We start from the raw sequence: 20,845 nt of genomic DNA, 5'->3' as shown, positions 1-20,845 counted from the left end.
TTTCATAATCATACCTCTTTATTCAATGACTTATATTCATACAAAATCTATAGGTAGAGTCCAAATGACTGCAGGACAGTCAAGTAACAGATCAGGCAGCGAAGGATCAGCCACTCCAGAACCTCTAATCTGCTTCCACTTTGGTGGTTCTGTGAGAAAATGTTATTCAAGCTTGTTTTCTTTTTTTTTCTTTACCTGAAACCGATACATCGTTTGTTTAGATAATCAGAAAATACAACCAAGGAACGAATTGTACAAATCATGGACATAATGAAGCCAAACAATACTTCTATTATTATTATTATCTTTGTTTCTTTTTTTTTCTTTTTTTTTTTAGCACATGCACATTTTCTTTTGAGAACATGCAAAGAGGACATGTCCAGAGGGGGATGGGAGGGGAGCTTTAGAAAACTGGAAGAGGAAAACTTGGCACCCTGGTTACGTAGGGCTCACTGGAGGTTTGAAAATAAGGTCTTTGACATAAACACAAATCTCTGCCCCAATATAGCAACTTGCAATGAGACAACAAGCAATCTATTGTTGCCCTGATGAAGAACAGAGTCACACCTTTATGGTCTAAAATCCCGTGAGATCCATCAAGTACATTGCACAATTAAGAGAAAAAAATTACAACTGTATCTGGATAAAATCAGACCGGGTTAGAATATTTGCAAATAATTTGCATGTTTATAAACTTGCCAGAACAAAATAGGCACAGAGGTTTTGTACTATAATAAAAGCAGGAGGTTTTTCAGATATCAGATAACAAGGACTATAATCATCACCTCCATGGTTGATATAAGAAACAAATTCTTGCCTATTTTCAAAGCTTTACAACCTAATGTATAGCAGTGTACATTTAAGTAGCAGGCTGTCATTAAAGAGAACTCTTTCAGCCATGTACTTTAAAGGATAGGGCTGGCCATGTTCTGCACTATTCCTATTTGGAAGCCAATAAAAGAACTAAACAAAGAGTGGATTTAAGTATTCTCTGTGTATTCAAAACTGCTGCCCAGAAACGATTTAAAATTCATCAGTGAACCACACGCTTGCACTGGGTGACACTTTCCTTCCTTTCCTAAACAACAGTTCAAGTCCCACAAACACTTTCTTACTATCCAATAATTTTAATACTCAAATTTGTGACAAAATAACAGTTTTCAGTGACTTTTCTTAGGATATTTATGAATGTGTAGATTCTGTAGGTAAGGACCAATATTTTTGATACTGTAAGTTAACTGGATTATATAGTATGGTTTAGATATTACATATTGCTTTATTGACCTCTCATGTTTAAACGCGCTTAAGATGCATGTAGCTAAATCAAAATAAAGCACTGGCCCTATATCTTAAGTTAGATTTAAAACTTTGCTAAATGTGACTCAGAATAAAATATAGGATTCATTTAACAAGAACAAAATTTAGGAAAAAGAAAAATAATTTATGTGTTTTTTTGGATCAGTTTATGTGGTTTAGTTGAGGCTCTAATTGAACATAAAAAAAACCCTTTTGTTGTTAGCGTCACGAGCAAACTAATACATGTAAGCTAGCCTGTTAGAAATGCTTGTACTGGACTTCACGTTGGTTTTCACTGCTGCAATTCATATTGAAATACAAAATACACCAGGCCTTGTGTACAGTTGTAGTACCAGTTTCATTAATCCCACAAAATTTTGGCTGAAATTCAGTTTTCATTTAATTTACACTTCACAATCCTATTGTCAGCTAGCAGATCAAGCTACTCATGAGCATTTTGGCTAACCTTACGATACAGAAAATAACATCTCTGACATCTAGTATTTTTAACACTTTTAAAGGACTGATTGATGAAATTTTAATGCCTTAATTTTAGATAATAAGTGACCATGCTCTAAAAATGAACAGTTAAAAACAGATCGGTGCCCTAATGTAGCAAAAGTGATACTGGAAGATAAATTGACATCTTTAGTCCACAGGGGTAAAAGAATGGCATCAGTTAGAGATGTCTGCAATCATAACCCAGTGTGCTTAAACAATGAAGTAGCATCACATAACCAGAATTACCAGATCGCTGCATTTTATTAGTTAACCCCCCCCCCCCGATTCTTTTAATATTAATATTCTGCATTTTATATATTCTTTAATATATTCTTACATTATTTATATATGTTTTAATATTCAAAAAAATTATAGTGAAATATAAAAATGAGATGACAGAACAGGAAATGTCAGGCTGGTTATCCTTTTCATCAGAAAGCTCCAAAGTCATTGCAACAGAGATTTTTCAATATTAGTTTTCAAGAAGGTTTTAAGATTACATATTCACTAATTTTATATGCACTTTTTAACTTTCTAAAGATCAATATAGAGCTGGAAATGTTTGCCAACAAATTACTAGCACCAACCCAAGTAGTTTTTAAGTTGAAAAACATTTCTAAAGTCTACAGTAACTAAGTTTAAAAAAATAATTGAAAAAAATACTCTACAAACACAAAATGTAAGATATGAAATTTATAAAATTATATTTTGTTATCTATTCAGAAAGGTTGCCATTGCTAGTTGTATAAATGGGCTTCAGGCTAATAAAGCACAGAAAGAACTGAGTTTTGGTTTGAAATTTGTTGACTGTAAAGAGAGTATTGCAAGCCTTATTCTGTGAGGATTTATACCCTGCCCAGTTGGAAGAGGTAAAGATTCAGAGGAGTTGGTACAGGTCTGGTTCAGCTCTCACTTTTGAGTGACATAAAACCACTTCATTAACAATCTGAAGAATCTGGCTCTCCCAGCAAGTTTAAAAACCACTACAATTATTTAAAAATACAACTTGACCCAAGTCTGGAAAGAGAAGAACACAGTTTTATATTTTGGGTGGTTCTATCTGAGTAGGCGTCGTGCAGTCAACTTGCAAACCTCAAAAATGCCCTGTGAATTCACTTATATCCACTTGGATACCATTCGTGCCTTTAGTGTGTGTTGTCAGTTAACTGTACACATATGATACATTTACAATTTACAGCTCTTCACACATGAATGTAAAATTTGGTCACAGTCACACTAAAGCCTGAATCTGGAGTTTCCAGAGGGTAAAGCTACAGGGCGGATGAAGTGTCGTCTTGTTGCATAGCCCTACTTTAAGTCAACAGTCAGCAGCAACAACACAACTCTTTATTGTACCTATAAATACGCACACAGGTACCCTCGCGCAAAACTTTGTCTGAGGAAAGATTAGAAGATAGGAAACCCGTGAAATTTGGGCAAATATGGCCAAGAAGGGATTTGCTTGAGGAGGCAGATTTGTCTGGATGTGAGATTCATGTTCAGAAAATCATAAAAAAAAAATGGCACTTTTCCCCTCATTCAGAGAATGTTTTCTACCAAATGTCTGGCAGTATATCTGAAAGAGAAAGGCAAATGCTTACCACACACCCTCAGGCAAAAGTACAGACACTATTTTGACAACCCTGGCATGCACTACACTTTGGATCTCTAATTTTAATCTTCCTACGAAAAGATTCATCACAAAAGAAATGTTTTGTTTTTGATTTTTTGCTTTCAACCCAGATTCAAACACAAGTTTTGTTCTGACCACGTTTTTTTTGTTTTTGCTTTTGCGTTTTTTTAGCTACACCCAACCTCCACTGACCCAAAGTCAGGCTCCATTTTAATACATTGTGGTAAAAGAGGCACTTAGTAGTTAGCCACTTAATGTCAAAAACGAGTTGTTCTAGTCCCTATGTGCTCTCACAAAATTACATCTGGGAGATTTTACAAAAGTGGGATTCTAAAAACTCAACTCTGGTCTTATCTTAAGTCATTGTGTGACTCTTGTGTTTACTGGGTGTTATGACAGAATTTTAAGACATACATTAAAAACAAAAAGCTTTCCTAATCTGCTCTGGTAAAGATGTGCTGCAATACAATAAAGAAACAAACCAGGAGAAAGCAAGAGAGAGAAATTTGGTAACAAAATAAGACATACAGCAATAAAAAGTGTGGTGTGGGCAGTCATATCAATGCCGGGGATGAGCATCAGTCTAAAGCACAAACAACAGGGATATTTTGGCTTTTGTCTTCTTCTCCACTGAATATACTGGCCAAGGCAAAATACTTGAGAGCCTCCACATGTGCGCTAATTCCAGTGCAAGTAAAGGGGTTAGAAAAAGTCAGTGTTTTTCTCTTGAAAGTGGTTGATATATTAAAAAGACAGTAACACTAAAAAGCTGTAATTATTTCTGATCCCCTCTCAGAGCACTTTCCACTGACTTTCCCTCATCGTGTTTTCTTCTGTATCAGTCGCCTGGCCTCCTGTTGTACCAGCTCCTGACCTGAGCGCTGAGCAGCACTCATGAGCTGCCCCATTCTAGCTAACAGCAGGCTTTCTAAAATTTTCTGCCACGTTAGCACCAGTCATCCTCCTCCCTCTCCCTGAGACTTCCTGCTCCTCTATTCCCAGGCCCAGACGAAGAGTTGACCCCAAGAGTGAAGTGGTACCCATTAGGCATGACCACTGCTCGGCCCTGTGTGGTGGGTGCTGTGACGGGTGTAGCAGTAGTTGGGTGAGATGCGGAGGCTGTAGAGGAGGCAGCAGTTCTGGCAGAGCGGCCTCCTCCTTGGCTGCTTAAAGCATCCTGGAAGTCCTCCTCATCAAGGAGAGCCTTCTGAGATGAGTCCTGCTGCTGCCGGTTTAAATTAGGGTCAGACCCAATTCGAGTAATTGGTATTGGGGACTCCTCGTGGGCTCCGAGTAAGCGATCATGCTCTGAAAGACCACGGCTGAAGCGAGTCTGGTGCCCTGTTGTAGCCATGATGGCACTGGATGGGAGATTGGAGGGGTTGGTAGTCTTGTAGGCCACAGCGGGACGAGGGGTGAGGGGCGTCTGGGGGAGCTGCCTGCGACCACGACCCGGTGTGCTTGAACCAGATGGAAGTGTCCCGTGGCCAGATTTAACCACACTGCCGCCATGCTGAGAAAGGAAAGACTGAATGATTTAGTTGCACAACAGCGACTTTGAAGGATTAATCCTTTTTTTTTTAGTTTTAATGTTTGTTATTTGTTCACCTGTCCATACATCCTGTAAAGACATCCCTTCTTTATGTTATCTAAAAGCACAATAAGCCACATGGGCACAAATATACAGACCAATGTTACTATGAGAAGGCAGCAGGTTTGTTGCTGTAGTTGCAGACACAAGGGAGGTCCAAGCTGAAACCATTAATTAGGACTGATTTGCATAAAAGCATAATAGCCTTTTAAGAAAAAAACCCCACCAGAAGTGTTTCTGGGGACACAATAATGAGATGGACCAGATGGGGAAGTGACAGAAACCAAAACATTTCAGTTTTTGCAGCATTTTTTTTGTGTTTTCGTTGTGTTTTGTGTGCGTTTGCAGCATTTTTCTGTTTGCTGGTGTTTTCTTAAGTTGCAGTCCATGTGACCTTTCAGTGCTACCATATTAAACCCTAGTGGGGTTGTCCCTTTGAAGGTGGTCCTTAGAGTCACTGACCCATTCTGTCATCATATGAGTCACATGAACCAAGGAATTGGTCATTATAGTCACATGAGCCAAGGTGTGAATTCTTTGAGGCACTACTGCCCCACCTTGCAATCAATTGAGTTATTAAGGTCATGTGGACCAAGGTGTAACTGGGGGCTAAATGCCTGTAATGCGATCTCAGGACCACCATAAAGGTGAAAAACTTTTTTAAAACTGAAGCCTCTCAGATTAAAGGTGGAACATCTTCATGAACCTAAAAAGAATTACAACTGCCTTCTATTCAACGGTTTAGGACTTCCTTTGGGATGGTGCACAACCTGATGAATGTTGGCTAAAAAAAAAAAAAAAGTATGAACATGCTCTCAAACTGATTCCTCGGATGACATGGACTTAGATACTGTGGACAGCTTAACTGAATACTGCTGAAAAGTGCCTGGTTATAGTTGGAAACACACCTTTCATGATCAGAGAGTTGTTGTCTGCTCTCTGTAAATTGTAAATTGGGCAGGGATAGCTCAGTAGGTAGAGTGGTGGCCCCATGATTGGAAGGTCGGGGTTCGATTCCCCTGAACAGCTACCCTGAGGTACCCCTGAGCAAGGTACCGTCCCTACACACTGCTCCCCGGGCGCCCAATGGCTGCCCACTGCTTCACTGAGTAAATGGGTTAAATGCAGAGAGGAATTTCCCCACGGGGATCAATAAAGTACACTTTCTTTCTTTCTTTCTAAACACAGCGAACAGAGGACTTCCATGGAGAGATCTATAAATATCCGCCATTCTGGAGAAGATCTGAACATGCCTGAGAGGATGAACTTTAATGGGAGATTGCCCAAATCAGGTTTTGATGGAACTCTTCCCAGAACTTACTGATCATTCCTCATACAGCGCGATCACTCAAAAAGATTTTTTTGAAAAACTTAAACATCAAATTATTAAAGAAATCTAGAGGCTTTCATTGTTGATTAAGCTCAAAACTGCAATTTAAATGGGTGTTGATGCAAATGTGGATGTAGATTGACTAAGCTGTAAGTCAGGCCACTGTTTGAATACATACAGACTGCATAACAAGCAAGCTGTTAATCACTAAGCCACATACAGTTTGGCAGGTAACTCACCTGTCTGAGGAAACCAGAGTCCTGTCCCTCTCCTGGAGACGTGGATCGGCTGGGACCAGCTGACTTGGTGTGGCTCTGCTCTCTGCTGCCGTAACGCTCACAGGAATAGTAGCGCTGCTTCTCTCCCGCTGAGGAGTGGTGCCTCCTCTCATGAGGCCGACTGCGGTCCCGTTCCCTTGCTCGCTCTCTGGACAGTCCTTCAGCTGAGGGATCGGTAAATGAATCTGGAGGATGGTACCATCAAAATTGTATATAAATAAAGTTATCTGATTATTATATTATCCTACTGGATAACAGTATCTTGGGGTCTTGTTCACAAAGTTAAAAAGACAAGATTGAAAGATGGATTGGTGAAACTTGCCAATACATTGTGGTGAAGAGAGAGATGAGCATAAAAACGACCCTGTTGAGTTACTATTCAATCTACATTCCTACCCCCACCTATAGTCATGAGCATAGAATGAATGAGGACTGAAAGAATGAAACTGTGGATACAAGCAGCAGAAATTAGTTTCCTGCAAAGGGTGAGAAGCTCGGACATTTGAGCAGCCCACTATTCCACACTGAATTTGGGAATTTCTAGGGTTTACAAAGAATGGTCCAAAAAAGAGAGCAGCAGCTGAGATTTTCTTTTTTGTTTGTTTGTTTTAATCAATGAAAGAAAAAGAAAAAGTCAAGCTTTCACATTAATATACAATTCAATTTGTAAGGTTTTGGAACAGAGCATTCACAGGAGACCTTTATGAAGTGCTAAGGTACAGACAGAAAAAGAAATCCCCAGCAAAATTCGTCTAATCATATGGAAAGACTGACATGAGAAACTCCTGACTGAAGCACTGCAGAAAACCCTTCACCTACATAACCCGATCATGGAACTTTAATCCTATGAAGAATTTCAGCAGCAATGCCTGAAAGGAAAAGTTTGGATTGCTATCTGTTTCTCTATTGAAGTGATGCCAAGTTCTGGTATTAAAATAGTCTCCTTGTAGATTAAAAGCTAACTAATTAATCAATCATTCAACACTCTTAAATAGTCAGTGTATCTACTGAACATTAGTGTTGTAGGTAAGTTTTATAGGATGTGCCGAAAGATCTAAAGTTATCCAAGAAAGAGGACAATTTAATACATAAAAACAGTAAAAAAAATACTCTTTGTGCAAAACCTAACTAAGGAAGTGTGATGCAGGCAGTTTGACAGCTAAAAATGTCTGTCTAGATATCAGTCAGCCGGTAGCTGGCAGAGGAAAAATCAGGGGATCTTAGATATCATAAACATCTGCGATAAATGTCTTTGTAATCCATCTAACAGCACACATCCATCTTCTTACCAAAATGTTTCGTGTTCTGTAATCCATCACAAACTGCAAAAAATCGTTTTTTTCAAATGTTCATAATTAAGAAACCAGTGGCTGCAAATTCTGACCTTTTGTTCAGTTTACTGCTGTTATATATGGGTACTTTTCATTGTTTCACAAAATGAATGTGTTTTTAGTAGAGACTGGTTGGTTCTTGCTGTTAAATACCTGATTGAGATATTGAACTATAAAAGTTTTCTTTATGTTTTGACATCACAAGAGAAATATTTTATTTCTGTTGGCTGAGGATAAACACAGATTTTGTCACCCAAAACAGGTCGCAGCAGACAGCTGCCCCTCCTAAAGCCTGGTTCTGACAAGGCATTGGCTGATTGTTGGAGTTTTCTCTGTATTATTGTATTGTCCCAACCTTACAATACAAAGGGTGTTGATGACACTGATGTTGTGATTTGGATCTTTATAAAATTGAATTGAAATGCTTTATAAGAGGAGTTTCAGTTCAGTAAAAGTACAACTGTGGCTATAGAATTATGTTTACTGAATTGAATGATGGGTCGAGACATTTTTAAAGAGTTCTCTTTTGTTATTATGTGCTGTACATTATAAATCAAAAATCTTTACTAATCATATAATCAGAGATGGGCTGTAATCCGATTACTCTTTTCAAGTAACGAGTAAAGTAAGGGATTACTATTGCAAAAACAGTAATTAGATTACCGTTACTTTCCCGTAGGAACGCTGCGTTACTGCGTTACTAAAACCATGATTTTCTTGCGAGAATGTCTCACGACAGTGACTTAAGTGAGTGCGAAGTTCGTGACAACAGCTGTGTGCAGATCAACAATGGATAATATATCGAGTGCGGGAGAGAGTATGAGCGTGCAGCGTTTAAAGCGTGGACGTACTGACCTTACTTTGAGTTTGATTCCATAAAAAGTGACAAAAACATTAGTGTCCGTTGTGCGTGGGAAGAAAACTTCTTTTTACAGCGAAAAAAACCCCTAAACTTCCAAGCAAGCACCAGTGCACAACGACGTAATGGGAAACTCACAGAGAAACTCGCGGATTCTTCAACTGACCGCGGCACACCTGCACCAGGGTAAACCTCCGCCTACCCTGCTCCTGCTTTACAGGTGAAAATAGAGCAACAGGACTGCTGAGTCTTTGACTTTATTTATTTTCTGCTGTGTTTTACTTGCATCTGTTTGAAAGAGTGAGTGTAAACACAAAAAATATTTTATTTTATGTGCTGGAATGTGCAGAAAATAGGTTTAAATGTTAAACTAATTTCTTCCAGTCAGAGAATGTTGCATATAATTAAATTTTTGCTTGATGCATAAAGTTAAAAGATTAAAACTAATAAAACAAGTTTTAAAAAGAGACTTTTCCATTTGATTACATTTTGTATGATGGATTATGTAGAAAAAGTAGAATTGGGCTGAAAGATCTATCGCTTTATCACCTATTCAGGTTGTAAATCGTGTTTTAAAAAAGTAACTAAGTAACTAAGTAATTAATTACTTTTGAAAATAAGTAATCAGTAAAGTAACGGGATTACTTTTTGGGGGAAGTAATCAGTAATTAGTTACTGATTACTTTTTTCAAGTAACTTGACCAACACTGCATATAATAAGAATGCCTCACCAACGGTGCTGGATGGCTGCACTGATGCAGCTCTATCCAGAGACTTCTGCTTCTTGTCTTTGTCCTTATCCCTGCGTCTATGGCAGCGGTGATGGTGGTGATGGTGGTGGGCTCTGTCTTGGCCCTGGACCTGGCCCATCCCTCCAGAGGACTGAGCCTGACCGGGGCGTTCCAGGTCATAGTCCTTCAGCCCGACATCCTGGTAATAGTGCTGTGGTGTCAGCGAGGATGCTGAGCGCTTTATTGGACTGAGGTCCACAATCGGCTGAGAAGGGAAGACAGGTGTGTTATGAGACTAGAGCGCGTGAAGCTGGAAGTAGTTGTTTTTACCCAAATCAATTTTAGTAAATCACCAAAAATATGCACAACACACAATGAGACAGCCTTTTGTTTAAAGACTGACATTCGATCCCATCTACTCAAAGCACAGATGTTAAAAAAATTAACAAGAAGGAACAAAAATCTGTCACACAACTTGAAGCTACTGGACTTCACTAGCAACTCTGTTAGTGAACAAAGAAAAGGTGGGGGTGGTGACACTGGCTCTGTGGCATTTTATTCTTTTCCCAAGAGGGTACATCGAACTTTACAAAGAATGTAAATAATGAGTCAATTACTACAAGGTTAGCCTCAAATTAAGGTTGTAGCAGCTTGGGCTGTCAAAATATCAAGTTACTCTGTATTATTGTGGCTAAAGAAATTTATGATCAGGATTATATCTGGGAAAAAGTGATTTTGTTTGTACAGCTTGACTTTTTCATGGTGCTTTGTCTCTTTTTGTAAATGAATTATGTTAGAAATGCCTGTATAGAGGAGATGAGAAAGTCAATAACTGTAACTAGCTAATTACAGTGTCTTGTGCTTGTGCTTTTGTTTATTATCCACTGTTTTTAAATTCCACTACATTGTGAATACCCAGTGCCCAAGTGACAACTTATTGTATCGTTTTTAGCCATCAGGCCTAAAATTTAGTTGCTTGTTGCTTTGCTTTACTCCCCATTGAAAACAGACATTCCAACCAACAGCTATATCTTAATCTAATTACTCACATCCATGTGAAGATGATCCAGACACTCATATTTTGCCAAAATATGGCCATGTACACCCAAAGATAGTTTACCTGTGCTACATTCAACCAAAACATGCTGGAAACACAGTACTGATGTATCAGTAGTTGTGATTAACTTTACAGAGACATTAGTATTATAAGTATTTATGTCTGTGTCTGCCTGATTAAAATAATTTTCCTTTTTGCACTGTTTTGGGTCTACCGTACCAGCGCCTGAGAAAATAGGCTCATTAGCTGCTTAGTGAGCCATTATTTTTTTACCAGACAGCCTATAATATGTAGTGTTTAAAGCAGAATTATATAGAGGTGTGTTGCTTTAAATTTGCACAGTCATCCTTTATTTTCCCTGAAGTACTTTGAATAAATGCCTGGAGGACAGTGACACTCTCTCCAACAAAGTCTTACCTTACTGACCAGTACAGCTACCAGGTAACTTGTGTGATAGGAAGCTGGAACAGCAGCTGAGTTACAACCCCACCTGCTGGTTACTGTGTAGATTTTATTTAATTATTTTAGCCAATCAAAAACATTGTCTTTAATCATACTGTAAGCCCACTAAAAACAGATAAACACGGTTGGTGGATAAACGTTTTTTTCTTTCATTTCTTCTTTATTTTTTTGTACATTGGTTGCTGCTTTCACAGGCAGGAATAGGTTGGACGTGCTGTTCTTTTTGTTCCTACCTCACAGTCTAGCCTGTAGCAACAGTCACACAACAATATCACAACACTGCCAACAAAATAAAATCTAAATCATATTACCAAGTCAGTTTATCTAGTCCACAGTCTTAAAATCTTACCTCTTAGATTAGTGGTATAATCTCTCAATTCTTCCTGTCTCTATTCACACCACTGGAAGAAACAGTGATGTGATAGAAAGGTTTTCTGTCTTTTAACAGAGAACATGCCTTCAACTAAGAGGCTATAAAAGATTCGATTTTGTCTGGAAAAATAAGATTTTAAGACCAAACATGACAACAAATGACAGATAAAGTTGGAGAAGGTTTTAAAAAGAAAACCTTTTAGATAGCAGAAAAGCAGCAGTACTGTCTCAACCTTGTGTTTCTTTTTTAAAGATCACACTAACTCACAAGCAAAAACTACACACTAGATAACAACACTTACATACATACACCCATTTTTACCAAAGTGTAGTACTGTACTGCTGTAACAAATACTGAAAAGCAGGACAGAGTGCTTGACATACCTCAGTTAAACATACAAATGCTTTTTCTGGGTATGTTTAACGGCTAATACTGGGTTTTAATGTGTCTACTGTGTCTATGAACAGGCTAATGGGATGAGCAGTTATTAAACTGTGAGGTGGGGGGTCATTTTATCAATGATGGTGGGGAGGGTGTGAACTCCTGTGATGAGAGGAGCACATGGAGGTAAACAGACATGAGAAAAGAAGAAAAAGAAGAGGGTGTGGACAAGAGGAGGAGAGAGGAGAAGAAAGAGAGGTGTGGCACAACAGGTGGTACATACTGCCAGGTGGGTCCCAGGGGCGTGGCGAGGGTGGCTCCGCTATCAGACAGCACACACAAGAGGAGGTGGGCAAAACATTAGCAGTGAGCATCGAAATCAGGAGAAAGGGAAGACAGAAAAGGAGAGCAGAATCTGAAGAAGGATGAGTCAGTTGAGATTCTGCCTTATATTTCTGTCAATGAAAAGACCAAAACCAACAATGTGTTCATCCTGCTTGTCAACGCACACATGTGTCATCATTACCAGACAGAGACATCGACTGTATGGAAACTACCACAAAATGTGGTTTTTAGTCATTTTAATACTTAACGGCTGTCTGTATGTAGACAGGAGGAAACAGTCACGTGATAGAAAGTCTTTCAAACTTTTAATACTGAAAAAGTAAAAGGTTAGATTTTGTCTGGAAAAACAACAAATGGCAGATATGTGTCATTTGTATAAAGCCACAAACTTTACAGGTGTGTAGCTGATATCAGGCATAGCATTAGTTTTATACAAGCCATGGAGACCAGATCAGCTATGTCAGCTGATCTCAATGACAACACACTTTTTCTTTCCTTCTTCACATTTAAATGGCAAATCTCACATCAATGCCACGTCTGTTGTCATTGATACCCACTTTGTTTTGTATAGGGGCCTCACTGCAGCTCTCTCTGCCTCTGGCTGCAATATCATGCCATGCCATCAAGTCGAAATTATTGCAGATGGAATAACAATCTTCTTTTTGATCAAAGCGATCCGGACTCCTGACTGAAATGAAGGCTGAGTTCAAAGATGGATGTAGTAGGAACTCACTGAATACTTTGGTCTGAGCATAAGCATGGTGATGGGCACTGCAGCTGGTGTGAATCATGTCCTGAATTTGAAATTAACTTTGCCCATATGTGTGGTGGCTCACAGTAGCGTATGGTGTTCAGGTGGGAGGAGAGGATCTAACAGGGGGGAGGTGCTCAAAACCAGGCTTAGGGGTGATGAGAATGTCTTATAACATGTTCTGCTCAATCTGCTGCCAGTCTTATGATTTTTTTGCAATAAGAATAAGGTGCAGTCGATGTGTTCAAATGCTTTTAAAAGACAATTAAGTAGAAAAGTGTACAAAATTGTCTCTTTATCATGTGTTCACATTGTTCTGCTTTGCGACTTCCAAGAGAAGCTGCTTCTTCTGTAATGTTGCCTCCTTGGAGTATTTTTATTTACCACAAACTCATATATATTTCACTTCACTAAGCCCTATTGCAATCGGCACCTCTGTATGTACACCAGCTACATTTGACATTATTTTGTGTCTTTAAAAACATTAAAAGAGCATCAAAAATGTGACATTTGCAGTATTTACTCATACTTGATTCATCTTTGCTCTAAAAACAAGTATTAGAAAAAGTGTTACATATTAATCGATCAACTTGCACATTGTTGGGTTTGATCCTTTGCAAAAACGTCTTAACAGAAATGAAAAACAGAGTAACTCCAGCCTGGTCCGTTAAAATAGAGAGAGCGTGAGAAATCAAAATGCAACATAAACATAAGGAAAGCACATGTTACGTGTTGTGGAAGAGAGCAGAACGACAGAGACAGACACACAAACGCAGACAGGCAAACGGCAAGGCTAAACTGACAAGATCTGACAGGTGGAAAAATCCAGAAACACAGAAATGATGGACAGAAAATTTATCTTAACATGACATCCAAATGCAGCAGCCACGAGCAGCTACTGTAACTCACAAAAGTGAAATAATTAATAATGGTTGCTAAAAAAGTGCATGTCATAAAAATGAACAAATTAGTGCAGTCACGCAAAACTCAGACGTTCTTGTAGGTGAGCGTGATTACAGTAAATATCATAAAAATGTAAGAAAATTATAGGACTTTAAAATTTCAACTAGACCAGTCAGTACCAAACTGGTTTCCTTGACAACAAGCCAGTTTGATTTTTATGCCAGCTTTTTCAATCTGCATCGCAAAAACAAAAACTGAAAGATACCTAATTTTAATGTTATATAATAATCATGCAGCATATGGTTTATGACCTTTTTTAATATAACTATGTAAAGTGTTAACATTTGTCTCTAAATTGACTGCACTACGGTCACATGACTTCACCACCTAACCTCCTATGTTAGCTATGATATAGCTTCTCATTCAGCTGTTTGGTAGCAGACCTATTTTTATGTTCTAGAATGAAATGCGTAGTGTATTTAATGTAAAATCTTTGAAGTTTACATTAAATACACTTATCAATTCATGCATTTAACAAAAAACTCGCTGTTTTAGCGACAACTGAACTGGAGTAACTGGTGCAAAATGTCAAATCATTTCTGGGTTTTAAGACCCATCCCTGCAGCACTCTACACTCATAGAAATGCATATTATAAAATACTTTATTTTAGTGTTTGGTCGCAGGAGATATAAACTTAAAGTTAAACATCTTAGGTAATGTGCTTAGCTGTTTCCATTCAGACATTTACAAAAGAAAAGCATTACTGTCATGTCTGTGCATTATGTGAGCTTTTAATATCTGAGACGTCATATCTAAGGTTTATCTATCACTTTTCTTTAAAAGAGATTTCAAGCTTGTCATGCTTTAAGAACTCTCAGTGCTGTATCTCATCTGGTTATTGCCTTGGTAATATCATTGCCTTTTATACATCAGTACAAATTAACAAAACCTTATATCGCATCAAAGGTAGAGTAATTGTTGTTTCTACACTGGATGCATTTTAGTTAATGGATTTGGTAACGAGCGAGCTATGATCAAAGTACAGAAACCAAAAAATTAGACACAGTATTTTATAGTTCCAAATATTTTTGTCCCTGCCAGGTGTGATAGCTCCTCTCAGTTAGTGTGAAGCTGCTTCCTGTTAACTAATTTCCTCTATCTGCATATTTATTGTATCTTTTATTCTTTACACATCTCCATGCTGAATTTCCTCCTTGGTAAAATATCTGAAATTCTCAGGGGAGGTCAACAGGCTGAATTGATGCGGACTGACAGAGAGCCACTGCTTCCGGCTGCATTCTCTAACCAGTAACCCTTCAGCAGCCCATCAGCCTTTTTCAGTCCATTTTATCTAAAAAAAAAAAAGTTGCACAATTTCTGGACTAAAACAAGAATCTAGAAAACAAAAAAGTATTGTAAGATTCTTCCTGTGAGTAGTAAAACAAGAGGCATGACCTCATGAGCACCAGAGAGCTTACGTAGTATTCAGCATTTAGTCGGGGAAGAGAGGCTGCTCTGCAGTGACCTTCCAGGCTGGGATATGCCTCTGCATCTGAAGTGTTCTCCACCTGCTTCAGTTCAACCTGTTCCTAAAGGAAAGACAACACAGGCATAAGTGCATATACTTAGAGTGTATGTTATATAATAAACATTTTAATGACTGTGATTTTTTTACCTGAGGTCTTGTTAAATTTTGCACATCCTCCGACTGGCCTCTCTGCAGCTTTCTTCGACTTTTGGGCCTCTGTGAAGCCTGAGAAACATCTCCAGACTGGGAATGTTTTATGGCAGTCCTGTGGTTGAGTCTGTGCAAGAAAAAAAAGACTCTGACTGTAATATCGGATGCTGTCAGCAGTGCAGTGTGAAGGAGGTTTTATTTCAGGTCTGTAGTTTAATTCCAGTCATTCTGAGCCTGCTGGATTCAGATGAACTCATTGATTTCAGTTTGATTTCCTCAAATAAAACTGTAAACAATTCAAACCCTGCTAGGTTATAATGGCCAGGGATGTGGTTGAATATGAACAGGAAAAAGAAATCAAAATAACTCAATCTGGCTGCCGTTGTATCTGGTTTGCCTGCAAATGTTTCACAGATCAACAGTTTATGGCTTTTTCTGAGCATCTGTTTGTGCAACGTGCATCGTGTGGAGAACCCCGAACAATCTGAGTCAGCTGTCTAATGAGGGAGTAATTCTTTGCAATGATATTCTTTGCAATGCTGATGACTCCCAGCTTGTCATTCCTTCATTTGGAACGACATAGATAAAGTCACTTACATTGTGTCCTTGTTAATCAAGGTGTTGGTGTTGGTAGCTGTCGAGGCCTCTGGTTTCTTTTCAGGCTCAGGTGAGAGGACTTGTTTGGGCCTGGAGAACGGTGGTTCTATTTCCTGTATGTGAGTGAATGGCAGTACAGGACGGAACAAGGACCCCAATTTACTCTGGAGAAAGAAGGATAGCATAGAGTTGACAAAACATCAGTGGAGAAAATATTAAAGCTAGTATAATTATATTTAAATCTACTTATTAACACATCTAACACGTACAAAGGTTAATGCTATAGACTATTTTTTTCATCTTGATTATGAGCCAGCCAACCATCATTTCCTAACAGGGCATGTATTGAAACACGTGCAAAAAGGCATGCAAATATTTAAGGCAAAAACAGAATTTGTATAGTTTTATCAAGGTTGAAAGTCAGTATTTGGTACAACCACCTTTATTCTTTAACACAGCTTGAACTCTCTAAGACAAACTTTCTTCAACTAGTCTTCAGAAATAGTTCTCCGGGCTTCTTGAAAGACACTGAAAGCTCTTATTTGGATGTTGGCAGATGATCCCACACTGCTTCAATACTGTTGGGGTCTGGGCTCCTCTGAGGCCGATTCATGACTGATAGTGTTTCATTGTGTGTTTTTCTATCCAGGTATGCTTTTACTGCACTGGCATTGTGTTTGGGATCATTATCCTGCTGAAAAATGAAGCCACTCCCAATCAAGTGCTTTCCAGATGTTAATGCATGATGGATCAAAATCTGATGTTACTTTTCTGATTTCATCAGATTTGACCACACCCCATACACCACTGGCTTAAATGCAAAGAAACTGAGCAATGACAGAGCCTTTAATGTGTTTTACAGATGGCTGTAGACACTCACTGTTGTCCTCCAATTGTCCGTTTCCAGTGCAGTGTAAGTGTTTTGCTAATAGTTCCTTTGGAACAGTTTGATATTGGGCATTTAGTGGGAAATGGGATCGAATTATGTGTTTTTGTTACCGATTGCTAGTAACAAAGTGCCTATACATACAACTAAAAACATAAAGAAGAAGGGGCGGCTCAAGACTTTTACACAGCAACGTAAATGCAACTAAACAAAACCAAAATCTGTAAAACCAAAAGACTAGGTGGTAGAGTTCTGTGATAATTCTCATCATTATAGACGACACTTTCAAACAACCTGATTTAAAAAAAATCCCCTTTCTGAATTCAAATAGCAGCAGCTTTGTTTCTTTCCCTTTCCTTTTACTTGAATCCTTCAATTTGGCAAATATCAAAAATCAATGTGTCAAGAAATACTCTGAAGACAAGTCTAAAAAGGACCAAAAGACGGAAGGAATTCAAGAGGCAAGGATACCAAAGAAAGGCGAGCTTTAATTTTAACATGAATAAACAGGAAGGAACAAAAAACCCAGAAACAGCCTGAAGCAAACAAACAAAAGTGAAGCTTGGCAAACAAAAGCATGGGAAGTGACTAAGGCTGGATGATCAGGAAAAACTACACAAAAATAATATAACCTCACAATGACTTAGAATAAAACTGGAAAGAAACAATGGAGATGAACACACAGTGGGACGCAAACAGGTTGGATAAAGAAGAGGGTACACAGGCTGCTAAACAGATGGACTGACATCTAACCAGGGGAACAGGGGACTATAAATACACAAGGAACAAACATGAAACAGGTGCAACCAGTGAGGGCAAGGCAGACAATGGGTGTGACCAAATAATCTCATTTGCTTAGGATTTTTTCTAACTGGATGAAGTGAGCTGGAGATAATAACGCATGGCTGAATTTTGCTTCGTGATGTACCTGAGGTCCATCTGAAGAATTCTGCTGCTGGAGTCTCTTAGCACGATTCTGCTTATAGAAGTCGTAGATCATTAGAGCCGCATAGACTTTCCCCACAGTCAGCTCGTTATCTAGAAGAGACAAGTGAGAGACAGTTCCTCCAAGTAAGCAGCAGATGGCGACAGAGGAGCAGCAACTCGGGGGTGAGACTGCAACAGTTTGCAGCAGGATTACTCGAGCAAACCAAAAGAAAACACACGGCAACAAAAACTAATCATCTTATGAAGTAGTTAGTACACAGTCCACTAGTGACTAGGTAACCGTACAGTGATTTTTAACTTTTTATGGCGAGTATGTCTTCACAACAGATGTGTTTCTCTTTAATGTTCTCACCACAGTAGACACCTTTTTTTTAACTTTAAAAACTAAAATCTGTATATCTCAATAACAGAATTTATTTTATCATTTTAAACTTTTTGTTTTCTTTAATCTAGCCTAACTTTCAAGCTCAAGCAAGAGTGATAAGATAGAAGGAAACAGCCGTAGCAAAAACAAAACTTAAAAGGTAAAGTGAGTAAAAATAAAAACCATATAACCAGCAAGAACTAGTAAATCCCATCAAAACCCGCACACAGCTGTAGCTCACATTTATGCGGCGTCACCAGCAGGTCCATGGTCTTCTGTGACAAGTTGGGCCACACTCGGTTTATTTCCCTCTTCAGGTCAGCATCGCACAAACGCTGTGCCAGCAAGCCTGAGGATGAGCCCACAAACATGTCACATCGCATCTGCACCAGAGAGTTCAGCGCCATTCACATTCACATCAAAGCTGTCAGGGCAGCTGCAAGGGATTCTGGCTTTTGTAGTTTTAGTCTCACCAGATGCCAGCTTGATCTCCAGGGCTGTGCGAATCAAGGCCATCAGGGTGGAGGTGAAATGCACTGTGTTGTCATCTGCAATTGGCATGTTCATCTTCACCAATCGCTACACAACAAATTAAAGGATTGCTTATCAATGCTGGATATATCTCATTTTAAAAGATTAAGAAACACCAGAACAACAAAGATTTGTTTTCATTAACTGGTATGATGATCTACAGTTACATGCTGTGGCAGCAAATAATGATTCATGACTATGTTATTTAATATAGACATATAGACAAGAGATGCCCATCACAACAGATAGAACAGAAAAATGCAGCAAATGCATCGACTAGAGAATCGTTAGTGAGTAAAAGAGTAAATATTTGGGGTGAGGTTAATAAAATAATTTTTGACTCCTATGTTTACTGTAAAATTAAAGTAAAAATGCAAAAAAAAATATTTGAAAAAAGATAAATCAGTCATCACTTTGAATTATTTTAGTCCATCCAAATAAAGATTCACCCTTTTTTGCCACAACCTAACAGCAGTAAACAGAGCCGTTTATGGCTGCTGTCGTTGCTACGAGACTGCTACGTGGCACAGTTCTCCAAAAACCGAAAATATGATTAACTTATAATGCTAAGCACTGTGAGCCTTCACTGCTGTTGCTGCTGCTGGAAACATGCAGCAGCATGTCCTTCGTTCTCGAAATAGTCACTTAAGGAGGAGAAAGGAAAGGTCGCTGGTTGGCACACAGCTCTTTAATCAGTTTGACAGAAAAACCAACCATCAAAATGTTAATGTGCTGAAAATGCTGCAAAAGATAAAAATCAAGCTGATATTTTCTATGTGCTTATGGTCTGTGGGGTTTATTCCTGCTATAATGTCCTAAAAACACTGAGCAAGGAACAGAAGACGGGGAATTTTGTTTAAAAAAATACACAAAAAAGGTCCTCGCTTGGTGTATTTAACTTTCACTGAAGCTGCACATTAATTTTATCTGAACATTCAAATGCTTTTTTGCCATAGACTGTACATAAAACTTATACACAGCCATTATCACTCAACAGTTAATGAGATTATTTTGTGAAACTTCAAACTCAGCAATTTTGCTGTTGCCGTATTGCCATTTCAAAACTGGATGACTGAGTAGCAGACCTGACTGAAACCAGTGTTTGAGATGACACACTTCCTTTTGCATTCATAGGAGTTCCCCCTGGTGGTCACAGGAAAGAATGCAGGTTTAAGGCACTACATCCATCTTTTATATACATTCTATGGTTCTGTGGTTTCACTTGTCCTCCATCACTTTAGGGCTAAATTACCTTATAGTTACATTACAATAGATACTTTTTTCTATAAGGAAAAAAAGTCCAAGTCAAATTTTAGTAAAATTAAAAACTGCACCAACTTTCACTCTGTATTTTTCTCCTACTTGTTCACACCGAACCTGTAATGGTTCTATTTTCTAAATAAAGAATCCAGAGCACCATTTTACTACAGTGATAAATTATTATTGTTCTATGTGAGAACAATGTGAATCTATTTAAATTGGAAATTTGTTTATAATACAGCTTCCACAACCTCAATTTGTCAGCACCATCAAAATGAGAATATTGGTTGGTTTAAACCAGTCAACCATTTCCAATCAGCTGGCTTCCAAACCTTTTTTTAATGATAAGTTTCTTTGTCTTGAAACATGAAAGAACAGGTCACTGCACCAGCATAAAAGAAATTAAATTTCACTTAGTTCTGGAAAGCCTTGCTGACATAATAAACTAATTAACTAATGATGACATTGATTATTACTTTTAATAGTTTAATGGCAGATTCTGAGGATTTGCTGCTTTTCTCTGTTTCATATTGTTCAAAATTGATTGTATTTAGAAATCTAGACAAAATTGGCACTTACAATGCAAGCTTCAGGTCCACTCTCAATACTTTCAAATTAAAAAGTATTTAAAATTGCTATTAGTAGCAATTGCTTGGCAGCGCTAAATATCAAATTTTAAAAAACAAACAACCATTTTAAAGAACGTTCACTGAATTAATTTTTCATCCATTGTAAAAAAGAAGAAACCAGCCAGCATA

General features: G+C 38.3%; 1 protein-coding gene across 7 annotated transcripts in view; it reads right to left on the bottom strand.

The window, feature by feature from the left end:
• cacna1bb (calcium channel, voltage-dependent, N type, alpha 1B subunit, b) overlaps positions 1 to 20,845 on the bottom strand; it is a 256,626-nt gene continuing 235,781 nt past the window's right edge. For all 7 annotated transcript variants that reach the window (XM_076886301.1, XM_076886302.1, XM_076886306.1 and 4 more), the window contains 10 exons: positions 18,770 to 18,875; positions 18,538 to 18,645; positions 17,913 to 18,022; positions 16,099 to 16,262; positions 15,499 to 15,628; positions 15,302 to 15,412; positions 12,107 to 12,145; positions 9,551 to 9,815; positions 6,591 to 6,814; positions 1 to 4,943 (listed from right to left, as the gene is read on the bottom strand). In XM_076886301.1, the coding sequence (XP_076742416.1) occupies positions 4,377 to 4,943; positions 6,591 to 6,814; positions 9,551 to 9,815; positions 12,107 to 12,145; positions 15,302 to 15,412; positions 15,499 to 15,628; positions 16,099 to 16,262; positions 17,913 to 18,022; positions 18,538 to 18,645; positions 18,770 to 18,875 (1,824 nt within the window). In that variant the 3' untranslated portion in view covers positions 1 to 4,376. The remainder of the gene's footprint in view (positions 4,944 to 6,590; positions 6,815 to 9,550; positions 9,816 to 12,106; positions 12,146 to 15,301; positions 15,413 to 15,498; positions 15,629 to 16,098; positions 16,263 to 17,912; positions 18,023 to 18,537; positions 18,646 to 18,769; positions 18,876 to 20,845) is intronic.

This window comes from Maylandia zebra, linkage group LG7 (genome assembly GCF_041146795.1).
Source record: "Maylandia zebra isolate NMK-2024a linkage group LG7, Mzebra_GT3a, whole genome shotgun sequence".
NCBI lineage: Eukaryota > Metazoa > Chordata > Actinopteri > Cichliformes > Cichlidae > Maylandia > Maylandia zebra.
This window is presented reverse-complemented; position numbering and strand designations above follow the sequence as displayed.